This window comes from Myxine glutinosa, chromosome 2 (genome assembly GCF_964187855.1).
Source record: "Myxine glutinosa chromosome 2, kmMyxGlut1.1, whole genome shotgun sequence".
Classification (NCBI taxonomy): Eukaryota; Metazoa; Chordata; class Myxini; order Myxiniformes; family Myxinidae; genus Myxine; species Myxine glutinosa.
In genome coordinates this window covers 78,131,974-78,159,250 of record NC_136262.1, presented here as the reverse complement: position 1 = coordinate 78,159,250, position 27,277 = coordinate 78,131,974, and the positions used below count along the sequence as shown (strand labels likewise).

General features: G+C 40.9%; 1 protein-coding gene across 1 annotated transcript in view; it reads right to left on the bottom strand.

The window, feature by feature from the left end:
• Positions 1-1,406: 1,406 nt before the first annotated feature.
• LOC137418888 (A disintegrin and metalloproteinase with thrombospondin motifs 7-like) overlaps positions 1,407-27,277 on the bottom strand; it is a 152,521-nt gene continuing 126,650 nt past the window's right edge. The window contains exons 22-24 of the mRNA XM_078772863.1: positions 15,865-16,011; positions 5,048-5,195; positions 1,407-1,573 (exon numbers count right to left, since the gene is read on the bottom strand). Coding sequence (XP_078628989.1) covers positions 1,407-1,573; positions 5,048-5,195; positions 15,865-16,011 — 462 coding nt within the window. The remainder of the gene's footprint in view (positions 1,574-5,047; positions 5,196-15,864; positions 16,012-27,277) is intronic.

The window sequence follows — 27,277 nt, the reverse complement described above, 5'->3', positions numbered from 1 at the left end:
GGGGGTTAGCCTTGCGGTCCCCATGACAATCCTCTCCATTTTGCCCTATTTTCTGCATCTCTCCTTGTTAACCCCCTTGCCCGCATTTCTTCTTCCACCATCTTTAGCCAAGTCTTTCTCGGTCTTCCCCGTCCTCTACTTCCTTCTACATTCATTTCCATCACTCTTCTCAACCAGTCACTTTCATCCTTCCTCAACACATGACCAAACCATCTCAACCTGTTCCTCTTCACAGCATCAATCACAGGCTCTATTCCCATCATCTTTCGCAATTCATCATTTGTCTTCCTCTCTCTCAACGATACTCCGCACATCCACCGAACCATTCACATTGCCACCCTTTCCAGCCTTCGTTGCTGCTCTACGTTCATTACCCATGTCTCGCTCCCATAAATCATAACACTTCTCACACATGCAGCATACACCTTTCCCTTCAGCTTCAACGACATTCCCCTCCTCATCAGCACGCCACTCAGTTCCCGAAACTTCTTCCATGCACATCTCACTCTTGCAACCGTTGCCGAGTCTGATCCACCTTCTCCATTCAGCATGTCTCCGAGGTAGCAAAATGTTTTCACACCTTCCAGCTTCACGCCGTCTCCAAGATCCAACTCAACATTTCCTCCATCTGCAGCTCCCTCTGTGCACACCTTACATTTGAATGTAGCTGCCACACTGGTTAATGACCCTCTCAGACCACTACATTTTTTATGAACCCACTCAGCGCACATTGTACATTGAATGGAGTTCACTCCGACACCCTTCCTGCACACAGCACATGGCCACTTCCCAGTTCTTTCCACCTCAACACATGCTTTACCACTTGCCATCACCTTTGTCTTTCCGATATTCACCTTCAGACCTTTTGTCTCCATACATTCCTTCCACTTGTTCATCTTTTCCTTCAGTCCATCCATACTTTCCGCAATCAACACCAGATGGCTTATGTAATAAATATGACCCTGAATTAAATACATCAAACCATCCTCTCAGCTCTTGCAGAATAATTGTCATTTATATTTAATAATTACTTGCTTCACATAATGCAGAGGACATTATAACATGATCGACAGTCCTCGAGCACACGTTAACAATTTCACCCTTGAGGGTGAAAACCAATTTTCTATTTATTTGCTACCTGTATGGTTTTCCCGACACTACGAGGAATTGCAAGAAACATTTTCACAACTCCGATGTAATTCACAGTTGTTTAACTCGATGTATACAGGTCATAAATATACCACATCCGTATCTTTGGGAACAGCACCGGGGATCCCTCACAAAACTTCCACCGAAGTAAAACAGTTCCAAGATTTAATGGTTTATAAGCACCAATAATAAGAAGGGAAGTTATAAGCACCAAGGTCATGATGTATGTACATAAGGAGACAAGCAATCGTGCTCCATCAAGGTTGCCGCACCTTTTCTGGGTCCTCCGTGGGCCTGATCTTCCCTTGAGGTTGTTGACAGGATCGACAGCAGCGGGTTCTGATGGACGGCAGGTGACAACGGCCAAGCCGATGGAGCGTGCGGCAAAACTCTGTCTGCAGGTGATCCTTGGAGCAGCTTTTCTCTGCATGGAAGCACAGACCATTAAAAGCAACAGTGACTGCCACTGATTTCATTCTCGATATCAGTTTAACTGCAATATTCTGCATCCTTGGTAGTAGGCCTTACCCTGGGGCAGGCCGCCTGCAATACGAGCACACCTGGCGTGAAACCCAGCAACTTTCTAGGTGAATTTCAAACAGACTGATAATTTCATTCGTTTCTAAAATTCGCTCCTGCACTGTATTTCATAATATGACACCTGGATATACCTATTATGGCCTGCCAAAGACTGAAAACCTATGTTATGAATACTGTGAGATGGCTTATGAACAATTTTAATTTGGTAAACAATGTGGGAGATTTATTAGACCACAGTGTTCCTTTGTGATGTGTATTTACAAATTTACGAAACAATTTTATTTACGAAACAATGTGGGAGATTTATTAGACCACAGTGTTCCTTTGTGATGTGTATTTACAAATTTACGAAACAGTTTTAATTTACTAAACAATGTGGGATATTTATTAGACCACAGTGTTCCTTTCTGATGTGTATTTACAAATTTACGAAACAATTTTATTGACGAAACAATGTGGGAGATTTATTAGACCACAGTGTTCCTTTGTGATGTGTATTTACAAATTTTCTAAACAATTTTAATTTACTGAACAATGTGGGAGATTTATTAGACCACAGTGATCCTTTGTGATGTGTATTTACAAATTTACCAAACAATTTTAATTTACTAAACAATGTGGGAGATTTATTAGACCACAGTGTTCCTTTGTGATGTGTATTTACAAATTTACCAAACAATTTTAATTTACTAAACAATGTGGGAGATTTATTAGACCACAGTGTTCCTTTGTGATGTGTATTTACAAATTTACCAAACAATTTTAATTTACTAAACAATGTGGGAGATTTATTAGACCACAGTGATCCTTTGTGATGTGTATTTACAAATTTACCAAACAATTTTAATTTACTAAACAATGTGGGAGATTTATTAGACCACAGTGTTCCTTTCTGATGTGTATTTACAAATTTACGAAACAATTTTATTGACGAAACAATGTGGGAGATTTATTAGACCACAGTGTTCCTTTGTGATGTGTATTTACAAATTTTCTAAACAATTTTAATTTACTGAACAATGTGGGAGATTTATTAGACCACAGTGATCCTTTGTGATGTGTATTTACAAATTTACCAAACAATTTTAATTTACTAAACAATGTGGGAGATTTATTAGACCACAGTGTTCCTTTGTGATGTGTATTTACAAATTTACCAAACAATTTTAATTTACTAAACAATGTGGGAGATTTATTAGACCACAGTGTTCCTTTGTGATGTGTATTTACAAATTTACCAAACAATTTTAATTTACTAAACAATGTGGGAGATTTATTAGACCACAGTGATCCTTTGTGATGTGTATTTACAAATTTACCAAACAATTTTAATTTACTAAACAATGTGGGAGATTTATTAGACCAGTGTTTGTGATGTGTATTTACAAATTTGCTAAACAATTTTAATTTACCAAACAATGTGGGAGATTTATTAGACCACAGTGTTCCTTTGTCATGTGTATTTACAAATTTACCAAACAATTTTAATTTACTAAACAATGTGGGAGATTTATTAGACCACAGTGTTCCTTTGTGATGTGTATTTACAAATTTACCAAACAATTTTAATTTACTAAACAATGTGGGAGATTTATTAGACCACAGTGTTCCTTTGTGATGTGTATTTACAAATTTGCTAAACAATTTTAATTTACTAAACAATGTGGGAGATTTATTAGACCACAGTGTTCCTTTGTGATGTGTATTTACAAATTTACCAAACAATTTTAATTTACTAAACAATGTGGGAGATTTATTAGACCACAGTGTTCCTTTGTGATGTGTATTTACAAATTTGCTAAACAATTTTAATTTACCAAACAATGTGGGAGATTTATTAGACCACAGTGTTCCTTTGTCATGTGTATTTACAAATTTACCAAACAATTTTAATTTACTAAACAATGTGGGAGATTTATTAGACCACAATGTTCCTTTGTGATGTGTATTTACAAATTTACCAAACTATTTTAATTTACTAAACAATGTGGGAGATTTATTAGACCACATTGATCATTTGTCATGTGTATTTACAAATTTACCAAACAATTTTAATTTACTAAACAATGTGGGAAATTTATTAGACCACAGTGTTCCTTTGTGATGTGTATTTACGAATTTACCAAACAATTTTAATTTACTAAACAATGTGGGAAATTTATTAGACCACAGTGTTCCTTTGTGATGTGTATTTACAAATTTACCAAACAATTTTAATTTACTAAACAATGTGGGAGATTTATTAGACCACAGTGTTCCTTTGTGATGTGTATTTACAAATTTTCTAAACAATTTTAATTTACCAAACAATGTGGGAGATTTATTAGACCACAGTGTTCCTTTGTGATGTGTATTTACAAATTTACCAAACAATTTTAATTTACTAAACAATGTGGGAGATTTATTAGACCACAGTGTTCCTTTGTGATGTGTATTTACAAATTTTCTAAACAATTTTAATTTACTAAACAATGTGGGAGATTTATTAGACCAGTGTTTGTGATGTGTATTTACAAATTTACCAAACAATTTTAATTTACCAAACAATGTGGGAGATTTATTAGACCACAGTGTTCCTTTGTCATGTGTATTTACAAATTTACCAAACAATTTTAATTTACTAAACAATGTGGGAGATTTATTAGACCACAGTGTTCCTTTGTGATGTGTATTTACAAATTTACGAAACAATTTTAATTTACCAAACAATGTGGGAGATTTATTAGACCACAGTGATCCTTTGTGATGTGTATTTACACATTTTCTAAACAATTTTAATTTACTAAACAATGTGGGAAATTTATTAGACCACAGTGTTCCTTTGTGATGTGTATTTACAAATTTACCAAACAATTTTAATTTACTAAACAATGTGGGAGATTTATTAGACCACAGTGTTCCTTTGTGATGTGTATTTACAAATTTACGAAACAATTTTAATTTACCAAACAATGTGGGAGATTTATTAGACCACAGTGATCCTTTGTGATGTGTATTTACACATTTTCTAAACAATTTTAATTTACTAAACAATGTGGGAAATTTATTAGACCACAGTGTTCCTTTGTGATGTGTATTTACAAATTTACCAAACAATTTTAATTTACTAAACAATGTGGGAAATTTATTAGACCACAGTGTTCCTTTGTCATGTGTATTTACAAATTTACCAAACAATTTTAATTTACTAAACAATGTGGGAGATTTATTAGACCACAGTGTTCCTTTGTCATGTGTATTTACAAATTTCATGAAATTTCTTTAAATTGGTTTCGATTGAGATCCGAGGAGTTGGCAGTGTATCTGTATCCAGTGAGATTCGTTTAAGGTGAGTGATTCCATGTTAGTTTGCTCGTACCAGCACAGTGATGGATGTTACACCTGCGGATGCTCATGGGACGGTGCAGGTTCTTGCAAAGCTCCAATCTCTTCCTGGCCTTTTTGGTTGCGACACTGACGCAGAGCATTGGCCGTTGTTGCACTCCACCACCACACGCAGCTGTACACTGCAAGATCATACATACACATTCCGAACACTAGTCCTACAGAGATTACATTTTTCCATCATGGAATGACGAAAATGTATTCGACGAAAAATGTAGGGTATAGGTTAGAGGGTGGAGGGGCAGGTGGGAGAGGGTGTTGGATGTGGGGGGGGGGGGGGGGGAGGGTAGGGTATGTGATGGGTGTGTGAGAAAATTCTAACACTTCTTGTATATGATATCATATGTCGATTTGCCACCTTGTAGGTTAGAATTAAAGATTTGACAAAATATGAATGTCACAAAACCCTAAAGGTTCATTATTCAATTGCTGTTCAAACTGGCAGGTGTGAACTCCAAACTTGCATGCATTTCATAGGTAAAGCACAAAGTACAAACACAACTCCCATATGGAAATTTACATAGCAAAGCAACTGATGACTGGCTCTTCTTCTCCCCTTATCATATATGGTATATAATCTATATCTATCGATATACATAAATCCATGTTGCCAAAATGAGTCTCATCGGGGTAAACGTTGCAACCACAACACGTACAATGCTGAATGATAACTCATTTAACCCTTTGAGTACGGATGACGTCCAGTGCCGCAACCCGCGAAAAAGTTTTGTGCACGGATGACGTTACCATACGTCATCGACTATACCTATAAATACATCGTCAGTACGTGGTTGCATTCACATAATGCCAAAGTAATCCCGTACCGTACCGGGGGTATTTATATTAAAAAAAAATCCCGTACTCAAAGGGTTAAGAGCTCTTGGGTCCAGACAGTGCATGAGGAGGTTTAAAATATATATATATATTGTTGTGGATATGAGGACTGTATATATATTTTTTTTATTGTGTGCTGTATGATTATTATTATTGTTGTTGTGCTGTGCCTCCTGCCTCCGGAGCTGTGTAAGATCAAAAGGGCGTCCCATAGTCCACAAGCATACACGTCAGCCAATCATAGGATATTCATGTTCGATAGTTATATCTTATTCTGTGTTTTAGGATAAGGCTGTGTCTCCCATTAATTGAAATACTCCATTGCACCAGTGAAAGAGATAGATTCCCTTCCATTCCCCCCTTTCCGTCAATTGCAATTCGAAGCGCCTTCCGCATTTTGGTCGGTTTTTTCCCTTCATCCGCCATTGACCACGAGGCTCGAGTCAGGGAAGAAAGGCGTGTCTCCACCTCGTCAGAGGAGGGGAGGGGCGCGCCCGCCCGTCGTCGTCCGGGGCGGAGCCCGAGGGTCGTGCGACCAGCCAGGGCCGAGGTGAGCGCCCCGATGGGCGTGTCCAAAGCGCCGGGGGCGTGATCGCTGGGGGCGCTATAAAAGGGCGCAACCGGAAGTGGAGAAAAGAAGAAGAAGAAAGGGAGATGCACTCTGGGTTGGTCGGAGAAAGAGAGAGAGAGGAGGAGTTGGTTGCACCGAGAGAGAAAGAGAGAGAGAAGAGTTGGTCTGAGTCGGGTGCCAAAAAGGAGGGTCAGTGGTCACAGTTGGTTGCGGTGGTGAGAAGTCGGTGGTGAGAAGCGAGTAAGACAAGGCCTGGCAAGGCAACTGCAGGCCGCCGCAGCAGCGACACCCGGCAACCGCAAAAGGGGGCAGGAACGGCGGCTGCTGAACGCGCCGGTTGTGCGGCGGGACCCCCCCTTGGACCTCTCCCTCTCCCTCCAGCCATCCACATCCTGCGATTCCTGCAATTCCCCGTGTGAGTCGTCTTTGTTTGTTCTGTCCTGGGTAATAAGTTAAGTCTGTAGATAAGCTAAATTTGCACTGTGTCACCTGCGTCTTGTACTTGTAAATAAACTGAATTGTTTTTTGTTGCTTGTGTGTAAATAGTAGAAATAAATTCAGTAGTAATATTTCAAACCTTTTTTTTGTCTCCGTTTTCCTCTTGCATTGCGTCGCTTTTGTCTTTTCCCTCATTGAGCAGCTAGGGTGCGATACAACCAACGTTCGGGTGGAATCGGGTGAGTTTTGTTAGGTCGCGGTTTTAAACCACCGCTCGGTCTATAACATCCTAACCGCGATCTATAACAATTGGTTGTCAGGAGTTGGATTCGAACCTGGGACTAAATTTATTTAGCCCAAATTTTGGAACACCAATTGTACTATTAGAATAACAATTGGTGTCGGGGAGTGAGATCGACCCGGAGCGCGCTTCACGCGCTCAAAATTATAAAGTACGAAATTTGTTTTGTTTTAAAGGAAAAGCCCGAATTTTGAAATCGCGCCATGGCTGTCCAAGGCGACGGGATGCCGGTGGGAGAGATAGAGGGGTTAGAAGTAACCCAGGACTTCGGGGAAGAAAGGGAGGAGGAAAATGGCAATGTGGTTGCGGGAATATCAGGCGCGCAAAATGGCGCGCTCGCTCACGTGGTTGAAGGGTCCCAAAATAGCGGCGCCGCGGAGGGCGAGCCTGCGGTGGCGGCTGGGGACGCTGGGCAAACCGGGTTTGACCTCAGATTATTCTTGACCCAACTGAATGCAAAAATGGATCAAATGGGGAACCGGATGGAGGCTCAGAATAAGCAATTGGGGGTAATGGGAAACGAAATGGGGGTAATGGGAAACCAAATGGGGGTAATGAGGGACGAAGCGAGGGGTACCGGTGAGAAGTTAGACAATAATTTTGAGGGGTTAGACAACGGGATAAAAGAGGTGAGAAATGGGTTAATGGGGGTAGAAAATAGAATGGCTGCCCAGGAGAATCAGATAGAGGGGATGAAACATGGGTTAACGGGGGTGGAAAATAGAATGGCTGCCCAGGAGAATCAGTTAGAGGGGGTGAAAAATGGGTTAATGGGGTTAGAAAATAGGATGGAGGACAAATTGCGGGAAATAGGGGAACAATCCGCCCGGGAAATCGAACAGATGGGGAACCAGATGGAGGAAATACGACGAGGGGTGAGTGAGGAGGTCTCGGGGCTGCGCGAGGAGGTAAAGCGAGGCGAAAAGCGTATAGAGAAAGAGGTGAGAAATAATACGGCAAAGTTACAGGGGGGAATAGAAGATCTGACGAAAGGAGTAGAACAGCTGACAGTGGGACAAAAGGAACTAACGGACCAAGTGGAAAAGAACACAGCAATCATCGGGGGTTTAAAAGCAACACAAAAGGACATTAAAAATGAATTAATAGCGACACAAAAGGAATGTCAAATGGTACATGAGGGATTGACGAAGAGGTTGGAAGAGGTGACAGAAGCAATGGAGACGAAGGACCGGGAGGTAAGGACGCACGTAGAAACGGTTAAAGTAGCGATAGAGGAAGAGATAGAAGGGGCGCACCGGGAGATGAAGGAGGTAAAGGAAAAATTAGAGGAGGTGGAAGAAGGGGTGAGTGAAATTAAAAAGAGACGGAGGGAAACTAAGAGGGAGATAAAGGAGGAAGTCATGGAATATGTACAAGGTCTGTGTTCAAATCATGATGAAGTGCTCACTAACCAAATAAAGAGTTTGCAGGTGGCAAAGGAGGGGCGGAGACGAAGTACGGAGGTGAGTGGCAATGTATATGATGTGAGGAAAGCTTCAGTCGGCTTGGGGATTGGTTTGGATCCGGGTGTTCGTGAAAGGCCGTTGGTGAAGTGTGCGACAGGACAGGTGTGCGAAAAAAGAGGTGTGCGAGAATGTCCGACCATGGGGTGTGTGAGGAAAAAGTGCACGCCGAGGGGTGAGTGTGCCGTCAGGAGTGAGCCGGTCGGAGCGCGTGTGCGAGGGGGTACATGGAAGCGCGGTGTGGTGAGTGTTACGGAGGAAGTAACGAGAGAGTGTACACCTGTGGTGAGTGTTACAGAGGATGTAACAAGAAAGCGTACGTCTGTGGTGAGTGTTACAGAGGGTGTAACGGGAGAGTGTGCGCGAGAAAGGTGTGTAACAGACAGGTGCATGAGGAAAGAGTGCGTTGTCAAGAGTGGAGGTGAGAGTAGTGAGAGTGAAACGGAGCGTGAGTTGGTTGTGACAGGTGAGCGAGGATGTACACCTGGGATGGAAGGATGCACACCTGGAATGGTAGAGCGTGAGTGGGAATGCACGCTGGAGTTGGTGGTGAGGCACGTGGATGGGTGTGCGAATGAGAGCACACCTGTGATTGTCACAGAGGAAGTGACCGAGGAGGGGGCGCGAAAAGGTGTGTTAGTGAGGTGTGCGAGCGACGAATGTGTGCCAAAGTGTTCGGTGGTCAGGTGTGTGACCAAGTCGGTGAGCGGAGTGAGTGTACCGAGGTGTGAAAGAAAAGGTACGAGGAGAATGGGAACGGCTGCATGTATGAGCAAGAAAGAGGTAGCGTATGCATGTAAGCCTGCAGGTGAAGCGTCGACGGTAACCGGGTTAAAGGTTAGGTCGACTTTTAGCCGAAGCGGGCCCTCGGTGCGTGCCGGGCTTCGCGTGCCGCGAGAACCAGCGGAGATCCGAGCCACGGCGGGTTCGAAAGGACCGCCGTGCGCGATCCACGCTGGGCCTCGCGTGGAGCGGCCGCGTCCGGGCTCCACTAGGCGGAGCGGGCAGCCCGATAGGAAGGGTCGTCATGGCGACCACTTTCTATTGAGACGTGCCGGCAGGTCGAGATCGGGACATTGGATGGCTCCACGCCGAGGTGGTGCATGGGATCTCGGCCCGGGTAAGCCTCCGTCCCTGCCCCGAATGCGGGACGTATCCAGCCGCTGGCACAAAAGAACCCGCGTTCATTGCTCGGCTGTACGAAGCCGGGCTGTAGATGTGAATTGGCGCACCGAGAGGACCTAATAAGTAGACGGGTGATGGTGATAGTGATAGTCGTGATTTGATACAAAATTTAGAAAAGTGAATAGAATTGGCAGTAAATAGAAAATTTTTGAATTGTTGGATTTGGACGAGCGAAATTGATAGTGAGAGACCCCCGATGTGGTGGGATGGCAAATCCACCATCCCTCACAGAGTGGGGGCAAATGCGCAATAGTTTATGGGGTGGCTATGACAACCGAGCCAGGGAGGGCTTGGATAATGATAGGGATCTAGAAGAGATTGACATTAGGTAACGTTAAGTTTAGTTAGTGACTGATACCTGTAGTGGGGACGCCGGTAGATTAGTGTGGATTATAATGACGTGGGAGCGCAATAGTTTAAAGGGACGACTGGGAAGCGCAAGTTTCAGAGGGGAGTAGTTAGCTGAGATGATGCCGTGTGTGTGAGGATTGAACAGGTGAGAATGGAACAGGTGTGATTGCACAGGTGTGCAACTGAACAGGTGAATGGAGCAGTGTATGAGGGAGTAGTGGTGATTGTGTGTTGTGTTGACCAACTGGTCCAGGAAGAGGAGGAGGGTGCAGGTGGCACCAGGTAGGATTGCACAGGTGTGCAACGACAGGTGAATGAAAGACAGGTGTCTGGAATAAATGGTATGGAGTATTGGAATGGATGGTCGTGGAGTGAGTAGGGTGGAAATTGTGGAGTGGAGTGGATGGTGCGAAGGTGTGAATGGGGGAAGAGTGGACCCCCATCACGGATACCCGGGGCGGGTAGTGTAAGAGTTAGGTAGGGGGTACAGGTAAATTGTGGTTGGATATTGGCATCTGTGGTGTGGTTGGAAGAATGATGTTTGGATGGGTGCATTAGTGTTGTGGAAATGGCTGGGCGTGTAGCCTGTTAGTGTGTGTAGTTGGTTTGGGCACTCCACCACTGTAAGGATGTCGGCCAGGTGAGGCCGCAGGTGGGCTCTGGGAGCCGGTAGTAGTTGTTGTGGATGGGGCCCGAGGATCCGGAGGACGGACCCGGGTGGCCCAGTGCCAGAGGGCACCATGGGGTGACAGAGCCAGGAGAGGGGCTGCCCCCAGTTAGATAGGTTAGGGTGAGGAGCTAGGTAAGCTCGGGTGGCAACTACAGTGGTGGAGGTGTGCAGGTGGGTAGACCTGTTGGGAGAGCTACACGTCGCGGCCCAGAAATTGTGCGAGGGCACCGGGAGATGAATCGGGGGAGTGAGACCCCAAATTGAAAAGCACCACAGTTTGGCCAATGGGAATTGGTTTTTAGAACCCATAGTGTAAGAGGGCCAATGGTTTGGCCGGAGAAAGACCCCGGGTAGTGTAAAGTGTGTTAAAGTCATTTAGAGGATAGTTAGGATGAAGGATCTCCTCGCACCATCTGCACCCACTCACCGGAGGTGACAGGTAACTCCACACCATGCCATGTTTTATTATTTTTTATTGTGCAAATGTTTGGAATGTGAGACGCATCATGACGTGGGTGTGACATTGTGCTTTGATGTTCCATCTCTGCCTCCTTATGAGGATTGATGATGAATTGATGATGGCAAATTTTTGAAGTAGAGGGATTGTGGTGACGAATTTGATATAGGGGAAATATGGGGAAGACGTGACAGTAGTGACGAATTGGTAATGTGTAGGTTTTGTACATATGGGGTAAGGGCAAGGGTGGGCTAGGTAACAGGGGGGTGACGTACGGTAGGGACGAGCTTTCTCACTGCGCCCTCCGTACGCATTTCGCCTTGCATTGCCTTTTTGATGTGTACCCTTGAGACCTTACCCCTCGCTCATTTGTCTTGTCCCCCTTTTGTCTCCCACATGACCTGTGCGCCGTTGGGCGCCGAGGGGAGCGTGCGTGGGTCGGCCATTGTGCGCCCGAAATTCCCAGAACCAGCTGTCTGCATCGATGCACCACATTATGGACCACATGTCAGTGGCCGAGCACCACTTATGGACCCCATGGGTTGGGGCATGGCCCCTCTGCTGGAACCGGCCATGAGGGCCCGAAATCTTGCTGGCGGACCTTGGCCACAGGGCACCAATGCCCCACAGGTGAACCATACACATAGTCGGCCTGGTGGGCCATAAATAAATAAAAAGGACACATTGGGTGCAAGTTCTATTGAAAATAGGCCGCCAGTAAGCAAAGCAAAGGAAATGACAACATCTGGAAGAGAAATATTAATAACCAGCAGAGGGAGCCGAAGAGCCAGAGACACCTGCAGGGTTAGGGGTTGTTGGTTTTATTTTATTCATTGAACAATGGTGACTGCACCGATTGGTGCTTGGGTGTGTATTGGTGCGTTTTTGGGTGCTTTAATGGTGCATTGATGCAGAGCAGACTGTCCTCCCCCCAGAAAGAACAATTACAGGTCCTGGGTTAGTTTTGTAAATAAAAGCAGAGTCATTGTAAATAATGCTCCCCACCATCAGTGTATAGTTTGAAGACCATTCCGCAATTCGGTTAACTGTGGGCGAAAGTCTGTTAGTCAGGGTGCAATGGAGCAGCGGGACACATTTATTTATGTTTAAACTGTCGCACTCAGGGTCAGGTTAAAAATAGAGGGAACTACACCTACGTGTCACGCTAAAGCTAAAAGTTGTAGGCCCGGGACGTGCCTAAGAGGAGGAGAGTGCAGTGTTGTGGATATGAGGACTGTATATATATTTTTTTTATTGTGTGCTGTATGATTATTATTATTGTTGTTGTGCTGTGCCTCCTGCCTCCGGAGCTGTGTAAGATCAAAAGGGCGTCCCATAGTCCACAAGCATACACGTCAGCCAATCATAGGATATTCATGTTCGATAGTTATATCTTATTCTGTGTTTTAGGATAAGGCTGTGTCTCCCATTAATTGAAATACTCCATTGCACCAGTGAAAGAGATAGATTCCCTTCCATTCCCCCCTTTCCGTCAATTGCAATTTGAAGCGCCTTCCGCATTTTGGTCGGTTTTTTCCCTTCATCCGCCATTGACCACGAGGCTCGAGTCAGGGAAGAAAGGCGTGTCTCCACCTCGTCAGAGGAGGGGAGGGGCGCGCCCGCCCGTCGTCGTCCGGGGCGGAGCCGAGGGTCGTGCGACCAGCCAGGGCCGAGGTGAGCGCCCCGATGGGCGTGATCGCTGGGGGCGCTATAAAAGGGTGCAACCGGAAGTGGAGAAAAGAAGAAGAAGAAAGGGAGATGCACTCTGGGTTGGTCGGAGAAAGAGAGAGAGAGGAGGAGTTGGTTGCACCGAGAGAGAAAGAGAGAGAGAAGAGTTGGTCTGAGTCGGGTGCCAAAAAGGAGGGTCAGTGGTCACAGTTGGTTGCGGTGGTGAGAAGTCGGTGGTGAGAAGCGAGTAAGACAAGGCCTGGCAAGGCAACTGCAGGCCGCCGCAGCAGCGACACCCGGCAACCGCAAAAGGGGGCAGGAACGGCGGCTGCTGAACGCGCCGGTTGTGCGGCGGGACCCCCCCTTGGACCTCTCCCTCTCCCTCCAGCCATCCACATCCTGCGATTCCTGCAATTCCCCGTGTGAGTCGTCTTTGTTTGTTCTGTCCTGGGTAATAAGTTAAGTCTGTAGATAAGCTAAATTTGCACTGTGTCACCTGCGTCTTGTACTTGTAAATAAACTGAATTGCTTTTTGTTGCTTGTGTGTAAATAGTAGAAATAAATTCAGTAGTAATATTTCAAACCTTTTTTTTGTCTCCGTTTTCCTCTTGCATTGCGTCGCTTTTGTCTTTTCCCTCATTGAGCAGCTAGGGTGCGATACAACCAACGTTCGGGTGGAATCGGGTGAGTTTTGTTAGGTCGCGGTTTTAAACCACCGCTCGGTCTATAACATCCTAACCGCGATCTATAACAATATATATATATATATATATATATATATATATGTATACATTTTTTTGTATACAAGATCGAGGTTCGTGTAAGAGCTAACATTGATCACAAAAAGACAAACTGACACATAAAACATATGATAAAGGGAGCAGGAGACAAGGTCTATTTGGGGGACAGAGCACAGAGAGCAGAGGGAGCAAGGCCGGAGAGGAGTCGGTAGAAGACAGAAAGACCACCAACCTGCCTGGGGTGAGTGAGTGAAAGGCCCTCGGAGTTAGCTTCATCGTGGGAGATTCCAATGATTCTGAAAGCTTTGGTTTCAACAGCCAAGCTAGGTGTGAGGCAGGAGCATCGGCCCAGAGGGGAGAGCAGTACTCCATTGAGCTGCGGATGAAAGCCTTGTGTGTGGTGAGGAGCTCAGGTGTGCCAAGGAAGGACCACACGACGGAGGATGCCCAGTCGGCGACTGGCTTTGGAGGCCAGCTTGGAAATGTGGTTTTCCCAGGAAAGATCATGGCAGATAGTGAGACCCAAAAGCTTGAGTGACAGAACTTCTTGGAGAGGATTGTTGAGAAAGTGGATGGGAGGGTTGTCCAGTCGGTCTTTTCGGAGAGACATTGTAAGAGTGTGAGATTTATCAGGATTGAAAGACATGTTCCACTTGTTTGCCCAGTCTGTTATTTTGTCCAGGTCTGCAGAGAGTGAGGAGGCTGCAGACTGCCGATCTGAGGGATGAGGAATGGAGCGGCAGAGAGTGGAGTCATCAGCAAAGAGATAGAGAGGATTTTCAAGAGAGTCAGAGAGATCATTGATGAAGACCAGAAAAAGCACAGGGCCCATAACACTGCCTTGGGGAACTCCAGCCTGAACAGGAAGAGGAGATGAGAGAAACCCATTCAGGGCCACACGTTGACTACGACTAGAGAGGAAGTCCGCCAGCCATGCGTGGAGATTTCCATGGATACCAAAAGAGGAGAGTTTGGTGAGCAGAGCGGGGTGCCAGACCGTGTCGAAGGCACGAGATATGTTATTCATGCAATTTGGAGTTGTATTCATTTTTGTTGCACACGTGGTGTATATGTTCAGAGTCGTTGGTTTGCACACTAACAGGAAGTAGAAAAACATATAGATCACCACAAACTATGAAGTCAATTCTGTCAATGTATAATTGCCTTTCTGTGTTTTTAATTTACCGAGAAAGCTTCGCAGTCTTAATAGTTAGTGACTGTTGTACAGCACTGTCAAAGGAAAATCATAGTAAACTAGAACGGCACTTGGTAGAGAGCATATACCTCCACCAGGCTGAAGAGTTTACAGTTTGTATCACACTGATAGGCCGGATCTGGATTCAGACCTAAACCAACATCTAATCAGCTTCTTCTTGTCACCTAATCGACTCGTACACCTATTTTGTCATAGATCATCCACGACGTTTAGAAATTTTATGCTTTATGTCGTATTTGGCCCTATGACTCAATAGTGAAGAATCAGTGATATAATTTTTTTAATTTCCGGATACATATATGGATCTTAACCAAAATCTAATGGATTAGTCTTTGTTACACACCCAACCTGTCCACCAAGTTTCGTCTGAATCCGTCCATAACTTTTTTGAGATATCCTGCTCACAGACAAACAGACAGACACGGGTGTAAACCTAACCTCCGTCCACCTTTGGTGGTGGATATACAGTAATGGAAGTGAGGACGGAGGCTGTACCATACTCTTTACAGAGCCTCGCTATTGCCGAAGAAATCTCTTAGTATAGCATGGGTTCTGCTGGTTGGTCTCCCATTGCCTTCCCAGCGGTCAGTCAGGGCAAGACATTTTAATTTGACCAGGGTGCCGGCGATAGCTCACCTACTCTTTGCAAAAGACACCATGGGATCTTTAACGACCAACGAATGCTCAATTCATTCCGTATCAAATCATCGGAATGTAAATGTTACCATCACTGTACCAATACACCGTGTAATGGACACTCAAAAGTAGAGGATTTGTGACACTAGATACTTCTCTGAGAACTCCTATAAACCGTAGGAGATGCTTTCATTGGAGGTTTAGTCTTTTACAGTAGAATGCCCTGTAGCTGTAAGTATCTATAGTTGAACAGTTTCTCACATTTCCCCAGGGTCCAGGTAACCAAACGGCACAGGGCTGTATGCTGCAAACCCGCATTCTCTTTGGTTTCCTCTCCATGTCGCACAGATTGGGCTTGGAACAAGTAACTGCACGATGCTGGCGGCCCCATCCACAACTCTTCGAGCACTGTCGGGTCATAGGGTTGGGGTAGGTGGTGGTGGAGAGAGTCAAAACATGAAGGGATGCATCACTAGCTTTTTAGAGTACGTCGGTGTTGCTTTGGGCAACCCGACAGCTGCGGTCGTTGATGTGGGAGTGGGTGTGGGTGGAAGGGGGGGGGGGGTACCCGAGTCGATTTGTAGCAAGAAGAAAAAAAAAAATTCCCTATTTATTGGCTATTTTTATTCTATTTTTGGTATTTCAGTGCTATTTAAAAACTATTTTTCTCCAAAAGATGGCAGAGAGGTTGTCCTTTCCTAGTTGTTTACCTTTTGCGAACTTCGACGGTTGCAGTGCTACTTTTTCATTGTTTTATTTTTATTTTGTTTTTTTTTCTCTCACAATTGGTTGCTCTTTTTTCACAAGTTTTTCGATACTGTTTTTTTTATACCAAATGAGTTGCTGTTTTCACTATTTTCCTGGATTTCTCTCCTATTTTGTTTTCCTATTTTTGGTTCTAAAACATTATTTAAAATATTTTTTTCTCCAACTTTTTCCCTATTTTTTGTTCCAAATCTCGAGATTTTAAATATATTTTTCTCCTATTTCTCCTTATTTTTTGTTGCAAAACTCACTATTTAAAACATATTTTCTCCTACTTTTTCCCTATTTTTTGTTCCAAAACTTGATATTTAAAATCTATTTTTCTCCTACTTTTTCCCTACTTTTTGCTTTAAAACACTATTTAAAATATATATTTTTTCATATGCAGAAAAATAGGTAAAAATATTTCCGTATGTATTTTTCTCCTATTTTTCCCTTATTGTTTTGACTACGGCAATCTCAAGGAGCAGACCTGCTTCTTTGGTGAGAATCTTGTTACCACTTATATATTACTGTATACTATCAGGGGCCCGCGGAACAGAGTTCCACGGAAAACCCTCACTTTAGTGGGCAGTGTATGGGCAATTAGTATAGTATTTATATGTCATTGTGGTACGATTAATTCTCTTCAACGATAAAAGTCCTTCTTGGCCATGGGAGATAACATCGTGGGTTCTGAAATAATACACCGCTTTAATAATGAACGTTAGTTGGTACAGTATTATTGGCCTATACGTTCTGTGTCATTGGAAGACCCATGATGCATATGCTTTCAATATGATTTTAACAATCGCTTTGTTTGTGTTTCACACTGAATGAAAAATTCAAAGGTAGAGAGAGCATGGCAATTGCGACACATGATACAGTGCATTCAGAAAGTATTCAGACCCCTTCACTTTTTTCACATTTTGTTATGTTGCAGCCTTATGCTGAAGTCGTTTAAATTCTTTTTTTCCCTCATCAATCTACACTCAATACCCCATAACGACATAGAGAAAACAGGATTTTAGAAAGTTTTGCAAATTTATTAAAAAGAAAAAACTGAAATATCACATTGACATAAGTATTCATACCCTTTGCTATGACACTTGAAATTTAGCTCAGGTGCCTCCCATTTCTCTTGATCATCTTTGGGATGTTTCTACACCTTGATTGGAGTCCACCTGTGGTAAATTCAATTGATTGGACATGATTTGGAAAGGCACACACCTGTCTATATAAGGTCTCACAGCTGACGGTGCATATCAGAGCAAAAACCAAGCCATGAGGTCGAAGGAACTGCCTGCAGAGCTCAGAGACGGGATTGTGTCGAGGCCCAGATTTGGGGAAGCTTACAAAAAAATATCTGCAACATTGAAGGTTCCCAAGAGCACAGTGGCCTCCATAATTCTTAAATGGAAGAGGTTTGGAACAACCAGGACTCTTCCTAGAGCTGTCTGCCCAGCCAAACAGCAATCGGGGGAGAAGAGCCTTGGTAAGAGGTGACCAAGAACCCGATGGTCACTCTGGCTGAGCTCCAGAGATCCTGTGTGGAGATGGGAGAAACTTCCAGAAGGACAACCATCACTGCAACACTCCACCGATCTGGGCTTTATGGCAGAGTGGCAAGACGGAAGCCTCTCTTCAGTGAAAGACACATGAAAGCCTGCTTGGAGTTTGCAAAAAAGCAACTAAAGGACTCTCAGACTGTGAGAAACAAGATTCTGTGGTCTGATGAAACCAAGATTGATCTGTTTGGCTTCCGCCTGACCACTCTGCCATAAAGCCCAGATCGGTGGAGTGTTGCAGTGATGGTTGTCCTTCTGGAAGTTTCTCCCATATCCACACAGTATCTCTGAAGCTCAGCCAGAGGGACCATCGGGTTCTTGGTCACCTCCCTTACCAAGGCCCTTCTCCCCCGACTGCTCCGTTTGGCCGGGCGGCCAGCTCTAGGAAGAGTCCTGGTTGTTCCAAACTTTTTCCATTTAAGAATTATGGAGGCCACCGTGCTCATGGGAACCTTCAATGCAGCAGAAAGTTTTTTCGAGGCTTCCCCAGATCTGTGCCTCGACACAATCCTGTCTCTGAGTTCCGCAGGCAGTTCCTTCGACCTCATGGCTTGGTTTTTGCTCTGATATGCATTGTCAGCTGTGAGACCTTATATAGACAGGTGTGTGCCTTTTCAAATCATTTCCAATCAATTAAATTTACCACAGGTGGACTCCAATCAAGGTGTAGAAACATCTCAAAGATGATCAAGAGAAATGGGAGGCACCTGAGCTCAATTTCAAGTGCCATAGCAAAGGGTCTAAATACTTATGTCAATGTGATATTTCAGTTTTTTCTTTTGAATAAATTTGCAAAACTTTCTAAAATCCTGTTTTCTCTTTGTCATTGTGGGGTATTGAGTGTAGATTGATGAGGGAAAAGATGAATTTAAACGATTTCGGCATAAGGCTGCAACATAACAAAATGTGAAAAAAGTGAAAGGGTCTGAATACTTTCTGAATGCACTGTACATACATGCACACACACATACAGTCACGTGAAAAAGTAAGTACACCTCATGTAAAGTTTTGACTTTTTCAACATATTTCAACATACAGCTATTTGATCTTCATTTCAACAATATTGATAGATAAAGGTGATATAATATAACAAATATCATGAAACATTTACATTTTGTAGTCCATTGTATAATTTAAATACACATAAATGCAAATTTCGCATGTGGAAAAAGTAAGTACACCCTTGGCTCTAATAGGTGGTATTGCCCCCTTTGGCAGAAACAACCTCAAGTAGGCATTTCTTATAACTGTCTACCAGTCTCTGACATCGACTGGGAGAAATTTTTGCCCACTCCTCCATGCAGAATTCTTTCAGCTGTGTGATGTTTGAGGGGTTTCTTGCATGCACAGCTCGTTTCAAATCCCCCCCACAACATCTCGATGGGATTTAGATCCGGGCTTTGACTTGGCCATTTCAGAACCCTCCATTTCTTTCTTTTCAGCCATTCCTTGGTGGATTTACTGGTATGTTTATGGTCATTGTCATGTTGCAAGGTCCACCTTCGGTTGAGCTTCAACTCTCCGACAGATGGCCTCACATTATCCTCAAGCACCCTCTGGTACAATGAAGAATTCATAGTGGATTCTATGATGGTGAGCTGCCCAGGCCTTGATGCAGCAAAGCTGCCCCAAACCATAATATTTCCACCACCATGCTTTACAGTTGGTATCAGGTTCTTGTGGTCAAATGCTGTCTTTGGTTTTCGCCAAACATGTCTTCTGGTACTGTGGCCAAATAGCTCCACCTTTGACTCATCTGTCCAGAGCATATTGTTCCAGAAGTGCTGGTCTTTGCCTCGGTGTTCATTGGCAAACTTTAGTCTTGCCCTGATGTTCTTTCTGGACAGCAAAGGTTTCCTCCTGGCACACCTCCCATGTAGATCAAATTTGTGCAGCCTCTTTCTTATGGTAGACTCGTGCACTTTGACATCAACAGTGGCAAGAGCTACCTGTAGGTCCCGTGATGACGTTCTGGGGTTCTTTGAGACTCCTTTCAGCATCTTGTGGTCTGCTCTCGGGCTGAACTTGCTGGGGTTGCCTGGCCTGAGAAAGTTGGCAGTTGGTTGTTTGGAATCTTCTCCACTTGTAGATGATCTTCCGGACAGTCGAATGATTGATTTCAAATTGTTTGGAGATCTTTTAAAATCCCTTCCCAGACTCGTAGGCATCTATAACCTTCTTTCTGAAGGCCCCAGAGAGCTCTTTTGATCTGGGCATGGTGACGCCACACACTTCAACAAAGAGCAAACCAAACTAAATGTCTGAGGTTTAAATAAGACAGGTTCCTCCAAGATCCTCTCTAACGATGTTCTAATCATTTGCACCTGAGCTGGTGCACCTGATTCTAATTTTAGGTATTTGAAGTAGTGATAAATGTTGGGGTGTACTTACTTTTTCCACATGCAAAATTTGCATTTATGTTTATTTAAATTATACAATGGACCTCAAAATGTAAATGTTTCATGATATTTGTTATATTGTATAATAGTCAGGTTCACTATGTCAATAAATTATATTTCGTTCAAAATCATGGTAGATTAGCAAACCTATACATTTTTGGAAAGGTTATAGCATAAGGAAACTAAAACTCAATGTTTACATTTGGAGAGATACCTGTAAGTAGTGTAATAATGTTGCTTCTGGGACACCTCCGTTTAACATGGGAAATCCCTATCTAATGTCATTTACCCCCTTGTCTTTTTCAAAAATCATAAACACCTCTATTTCTCCCACCCTCATCTTTATGAACCTTTTGTCTGTAGTACCTATCCTTAATGTTGTTCATTAGACCACTCAAACACTACAAATATTTGTTTTCTCTTATAGACCTATCATCCTTCTTCTACATATCATCTGGCAGATTAATCTTTGACCCATTCACTTCCATATTAATTCTTTCCCTCCCTCATTGCCCCTAAAGACCTCTATTTCTCTCACCCTGTTCTTTACGAACCTTCTAACCTTTTGACATGTTATCCTTATTCATTAGACCACTTAAACACCTGTGATCCTTCTGACCTCATGGACCTTTTAACCTTTTACTCTTAATATCATCTGGTGAATATAACCCACTCAAACAACGACCCTACAAATATTTGTTTATGCGTGGGAAATAATTTAATTCTCCTACAACTCTCTTCACCATCTAATATATTAACAAAAAATATGTTTGAGTTTGGTTCTTTATTAAGATATTTTAACTGAGCTAAGATAAAATGGTAAACCTCCCTCAATGTTCTTGCTTGAGCGCCTCCAGTGCCACATACCATTTTTAAATTAAAGTATATATTTTCCTGACAACCATCAAAGTTTTCCGTCCACTCAAAAATATTTCCATCTTTTTTACCCAATTCACCGGTATTTAAATTAATTCTCTTATTTGTTTTGTGAACTTTTTTACCAGTTGCCTTTTCAATTATACCTATTTGATATTTTTCACATTCATTATGTTTTCCATTTATATACCAAGGTTGATTACACCTCCACTCTTTAGTCTGGTTGATACTTGGTTCTATCATTTATATAATAGTAAAAAAGGCGGCGGTAGCCCGTTAAAATCCCCAACCCCCCCCCCCTTTTTAACTTATCACTTATATATATCTTATCACTTATATATATCTTATCACTTATGTATATCTTATCACTTATATATATCTTATCACTTATATATATATCTTATCACTTATATACTTATATAACCATAAGGGAGACTATCAATTCCATTTTCTAAAATAAACCTCTTATCATCAAAAGCCCCCAATGCTTTCTTATTCATCTCTTCTGAAAATAATTGATGTTTATAACTTCTTATTCCATTAATCTTTCTAAACTCTTCTTTCTTTGTTGTTAAACAGTTATAATAATCCTTAAAGTTTATTGTTTCTTTTATGACATTTTTCTTTATGCCTTTTAACTTCTTATCAGTTTTTTCAACGTTATTCACAATATATTTATAAGCATAAGCCTTAGACCTCAATCCCACAAATTCACTCATGACATTTCCTCCTAATTCATCCTTGAACTTTCCAATCACCTTTTTATTTTTGGAGGAGAACAACTCACTCTCTGGGCTGTAATTACTAGTGTCATAGATATTAATGTCCTTTTTCATGTCTGAATAAACATCATCAGTATTAATTTGCAAAATAAAACTATCTGTATCCATATAAAGTAGATTAACATCATTTTGATATTTCTTCCTCAAGTTATTATAAAAGTAATCATACATTAATGACTTTGATAAATCAAGAATTGTTGTTCCAATATAAATAGGTTTGTTCATTTCAATACTCTCTTTAACCAAATGGATCGCACAAAAGTTCTCAGTAAAGACCTCAGCTCTAGTAAAACTCGGTCTATTAATTAATTTTGATGCTTGTTCCCAAGATGTTGATAGTCTGATATTTTGTCTTTTCCTCACATTCTCCATGGTCTTACCAAAGACCGCATTATTCATCAATTTATAAAAGTCTTTCTCAAAATCGGTTTTTGACTCTGTTCTTCTTTGTGTATTGAAATCAATGTACCCCCTTAACCAATGACTTTGATTGAACTTTAGAACCCTATGGATCTTCTCTACTCTTAGACCTTTTGATAAATATTGTCGCAAATTTCTTTGGTGTAGAACATAATTTTTCTTGTTATATAATGTAGTAAGTAATTTTTCTGTTGATTCACCTATATTAAATGATCGTTGATAATCACTTAACCACTCCTTCTTTGGACTTTCTTTCTCACAAGCAAATGGGAGATCTTTGTGTAGGTTATGGAGTTCCTCTGGATATTTTAAATCAATTTCAAAATAATAACCAACCTTTGAATCATCCAATTCTTTTTGTGTAGAGATACATACATCTTGTAAAACCTTTTTGTAGTCTTTTTCCTTTACCCATCTAAGTTTTCCATAAGGAAGAGCCTGAGACATTGCCCAGCCATACAGGTTGTTTGCGTCATAGTACATCAAGTAAGAACTCTCTTTCGTTGATTCATAATTTGGAAGATATTTGTTATTTGCTTTTGCGTATCTCTTTGAACAGACTTGTGAAATTCCTCCTCTCTTTGCCTTTTCAATCATCAAAAGCATATCAACATCGGTTATCAAATCCAAATCTTGTTTTGTCATTTTCAACATCGCACTCCAGGCCAATCCAGGTGCTGTGTAGTAGTGAGCAGGATCCAATCCATATCCAGTGCGACAAACAGATCTAAAGGCTTCAAATACATCGGCCAATAAAAGCACATCAGTTTTGAGATACAAATCGTGATACTCGCCAAGATTCTTGATGTTATATTTTTCCCAAACATTTTGTGCGTGTACATAATCTTTATCAGATATATGACTATTATTTAATTTGTTATAGAAATTTTCTTTTGAAGGAAGTTGTGTTTCATTGAATCTCTCAAATGAGTCCATATAGTCATAGGGGTAAATTCCCTTTTGTGTTAGAAAATCTTTATCTAAAAAATACTCTGAAAGACATGGAAACTCTTTTAGATTTTGAACCAAGTTAACCAATGGACTTGCCATGAATTTAAATGTATCAAGAAATCTGATATGAGTAATAGGAGATGTGTGAATTGTTTTTGTGAATGAAATGTATTTCTGATCCGTGTTTGGAATTGCTGAGATACTTCCAGAAGTCTTTGAGAGTTCCTTGATAAATAGATGTGTATCATAATGAGCGTTGTTATGAAGAAAGACAGGAATGAAAGAGGGGAGTTGATAATTAATATTACAACTTTGATGAGCCGGACCTCTATATTTACCAGTGAGATGACAATGGTCTCTAACCTTTAGACCTTTACCAATTTTCTCCTCACAAATATGACAGACATTGTTTTTTATAAATTCCCTTTTTTCTTTACTTGTTAAGGACATTGGTTTATTGGTTTCTCTCATTATCTTGGTTAATCGAACACAGTCTTTTTCTAGTCGTTTCACAAACTCCTCTGGGGTATTTGAGCCTCTATACATCTCTAACTTGTTATATTTATCACCAACGGATGATTTGATATAATAACAAAAACCACAAGGAGTATGTTTTTGATATTTATTTGTGTATGATTCTTTTGGATCTTGAGAAGCAGTATCAATTTTTTCTAAAATACTTTCAAAATCAGCATATATAACAAATGGATGTTTGATCTTTTTATTTTCATCTTTGAATGTGATCTTTGAGCCTTCTTTAGGCATATTGATTACCGTTGATTTATGTTCGCCACAATAATTTGAATGTTTATCTAATCTTTCTTGTGAATTGAAGAAGTTAAGACAACGCAAACAAATATATATTTTATTTGTTCTCTTACAGACTTGTGGTTTTATTAATTTAGCAATATCTTTGATGTATGTATAATGTGAATTTTCGTCTGAATTAAAATATAGAAGATTAATATGAGTTTGTTTACAATTGTCAGAAAGCTTTAAAACCTGAATGTTGTTTGTTTCTGTTAGACCATAAACATTAACTGATAAATTATTCATCTTTTCAAATTTAGGAATATCATTTAAAGTCATCGGAAACTTTAGATCTTTCGTATTTAATGTATTCTCATATTTTTTATAATGAGATACTCTTTCATCATGAAAATGTGGAGGATGTAAGTGTGCTAAAATAGACCAGAGAAAACATTTATTGTCTTTATTTTTGATATTGATAACTGCTTTTCTATTTTTGATAACACTGGGTAAATCAATGTAAGAAGAAGCTTTTAGAGGATCTGATTTAAGAATATGAATGTCTATGTAAATAATTTTTCCTATATTGAATCCACTTCCTACGATTGAATTATCCACATCTTGCTCTTGTTTAATAAGTTCATCATAGACTCCTGATGTTTTAAAATCTTGATATGAAGATATAAAGTGTGGCTCAGTTCTCATGTATGGTGCATCTATAACTCCTTCATCCTTTGTCATTTCTAATTTTACTCCCATATAAAATTTAAGTGGTTTCATTTCCTTTAGTGTTTTTTCAATCAACGTTTGAACAGCAGGTTTAACTATTTCTACAGCATCAACTATAGACTCTGGTTCAGGAGGTTTGAAGTTAAAGACTCTTATTTTAATATGTCCTTTGAATGCTCCATCAGAGTTTTTAGTTGTGATAAAATTTGATAAATGTAGATTTGTTTTAAGATGTATTTTGAAGCCTTTCTTGAGGATATTTTTATTACATGTAGAACAGTGTTTTGTTTCAGGTGGAAGAGGGGAAAGTTTGTTTAAAATGTTGTATGTATGTTTTGCGGTGAGAATATGTTGTTTATAATATTTTACTTCCTTCTCGCAAGTATCACAATAAACCATATTTATAGCGTGAGAAAACGTGGTGTTTTATATATATCACTGTGCTTAAAATAAAACACTTTTGAGCTTTACAGCTCCGTTTTATATATACACAAAGAATTAAGTTAAGCACCCCCCCCCCGTTTTTTTACAACCTCGCACATTACAAGTTTGTTGTCGTCAAAACAGTGTAATATACCCATGTTATTGCTATATTTTCTGGAGAAGTGATATTATGGTCACATAAAAACATAACAATCATGCCGTTTTCAATATTTTATTCTGAATAATTTAAGGTGAAATTTTTTGGGAATTTTAGGCATATTTTCACCTCAATTTAAGTATGGAGCTATAGGTCCATCACGGACAGTGTGGATGACGTTTATGTTTTCTAACGTACAGTCATTGTTCTGAGAAGACCTCTAGCGATCTTTGCGTCAATAACGTGTGTAGGACCCACGTGATCGGATCACTGACTCAACCCTACGTCTCATAGACCCTGTAAGCCGTCGTATGCGTTGCTGTGGCAGGTTGTTCCATTCCCGATGTAATGCACGTTCGGGACATGTTGGGACGACAAATTGCGAAGATGGTCCCTCCAATAGCCAATCTGGATGAATTGGAACGTGCATTACATCGGGAATGGAACAACTTGCCACAGCAACGCATACGACGGCTTACAGGGTCTATGAGACGTAGGGTTGAGTCAGTGATCCGATCACGTGGGTCCTACACACGTTATTGACGCAAAGATCGCTAGAGGTCTTCTCAGAACAATGACTGTACGTTAGAAAACATAAACGTCATCCACACTGTCCGTGATGGACCTATAGCTCCATACTTAAATTGAGGTGAAAATATGCCTAAAATTCCCAAAAAATTTCACCTTAAATTATTCAGAATAAAATATTGAAAACGGCATGATTGTTATGTTTTTATGTGACCATAATATCACTTCTCCAGAAAATATAGCAATAACATGGGTATATTACACTGTTTTGACGACAACAAACTTGTAATGTGCGAGGTTGTAAAAAAACGGGGGGGGTGCTTAACTTAATTCTTTGTGTATATATCGCTGTGCTTAAACTAAAACACTTTTTCACTCAGAATCATCTAAGTCATAACTATCACATGAATACTCAGAATCATACTCAGAGTCATCAATAAAGCTACTCTCATAGCTATCATTTGAGCACAAACTATTAGTATCATAACTATCATCTGTGTTCAATGAAATACTATCATCACCATCGTCCAAGTTCAATGAAATACTATCATCACTATCGTCCGAGTTCAATGAAATAGTAAAATCTTCACTGCTGTATTGACTCATATTTAATTAGCAAGAAAAATATTCCCATCAATATCTATATACTTTCTTTCATTAACAGATTCAATCTCTACAATTTTTATATCAAAAGTTATCTTTAAATAATCTCTAACTATCATAGAACGAAATGACATTTCACCAGAAATATTAACATCATTCATTTTACTTAGATCTACACCCTTTGGATTATTAAAGAAAATACAAATGTCTCCTCTAGAATTATTAATGGTCTAATCATTCTTTTTCAAAGTATCGTGGTCAATCACTTTTTCAAGCTTTGAATAAATTGCCAGGAGTAGAGGAGAAACTTTTGTTAGATTTACTTTAATGGATGTCTTTCCAGGTATAGTTAGAGCTCTTCCTTTAAATGAAATAGAGGGGCTCATGTTATTTTCCATAACTGGTTTTACCCAAAAATTTCCATATTTATCTTTGTTCAATTTAACATCTTTGACATATTTTTCTATATCTTCCACCGAAGTAGAGATTGATTGAAATTTGTCTTTTGTGCTTTGAAACATTGTATTTATTAATGAATAAACTTGCGTTTAGTTTAAGTAAAAATTTACCACATAAATATGATAAGTTCTGAAGGATATTTAGAATTTCCAGACTCTCCATATGATAAATTAGAGAATTGTCCGGCTTGTGATAGAGTGGGGCTTAATGATGAGGATTCATATAAACAATGTTTATTCTGTGATTATATTCTTATTAATGATAATAAGAAATATAAAAAAACAT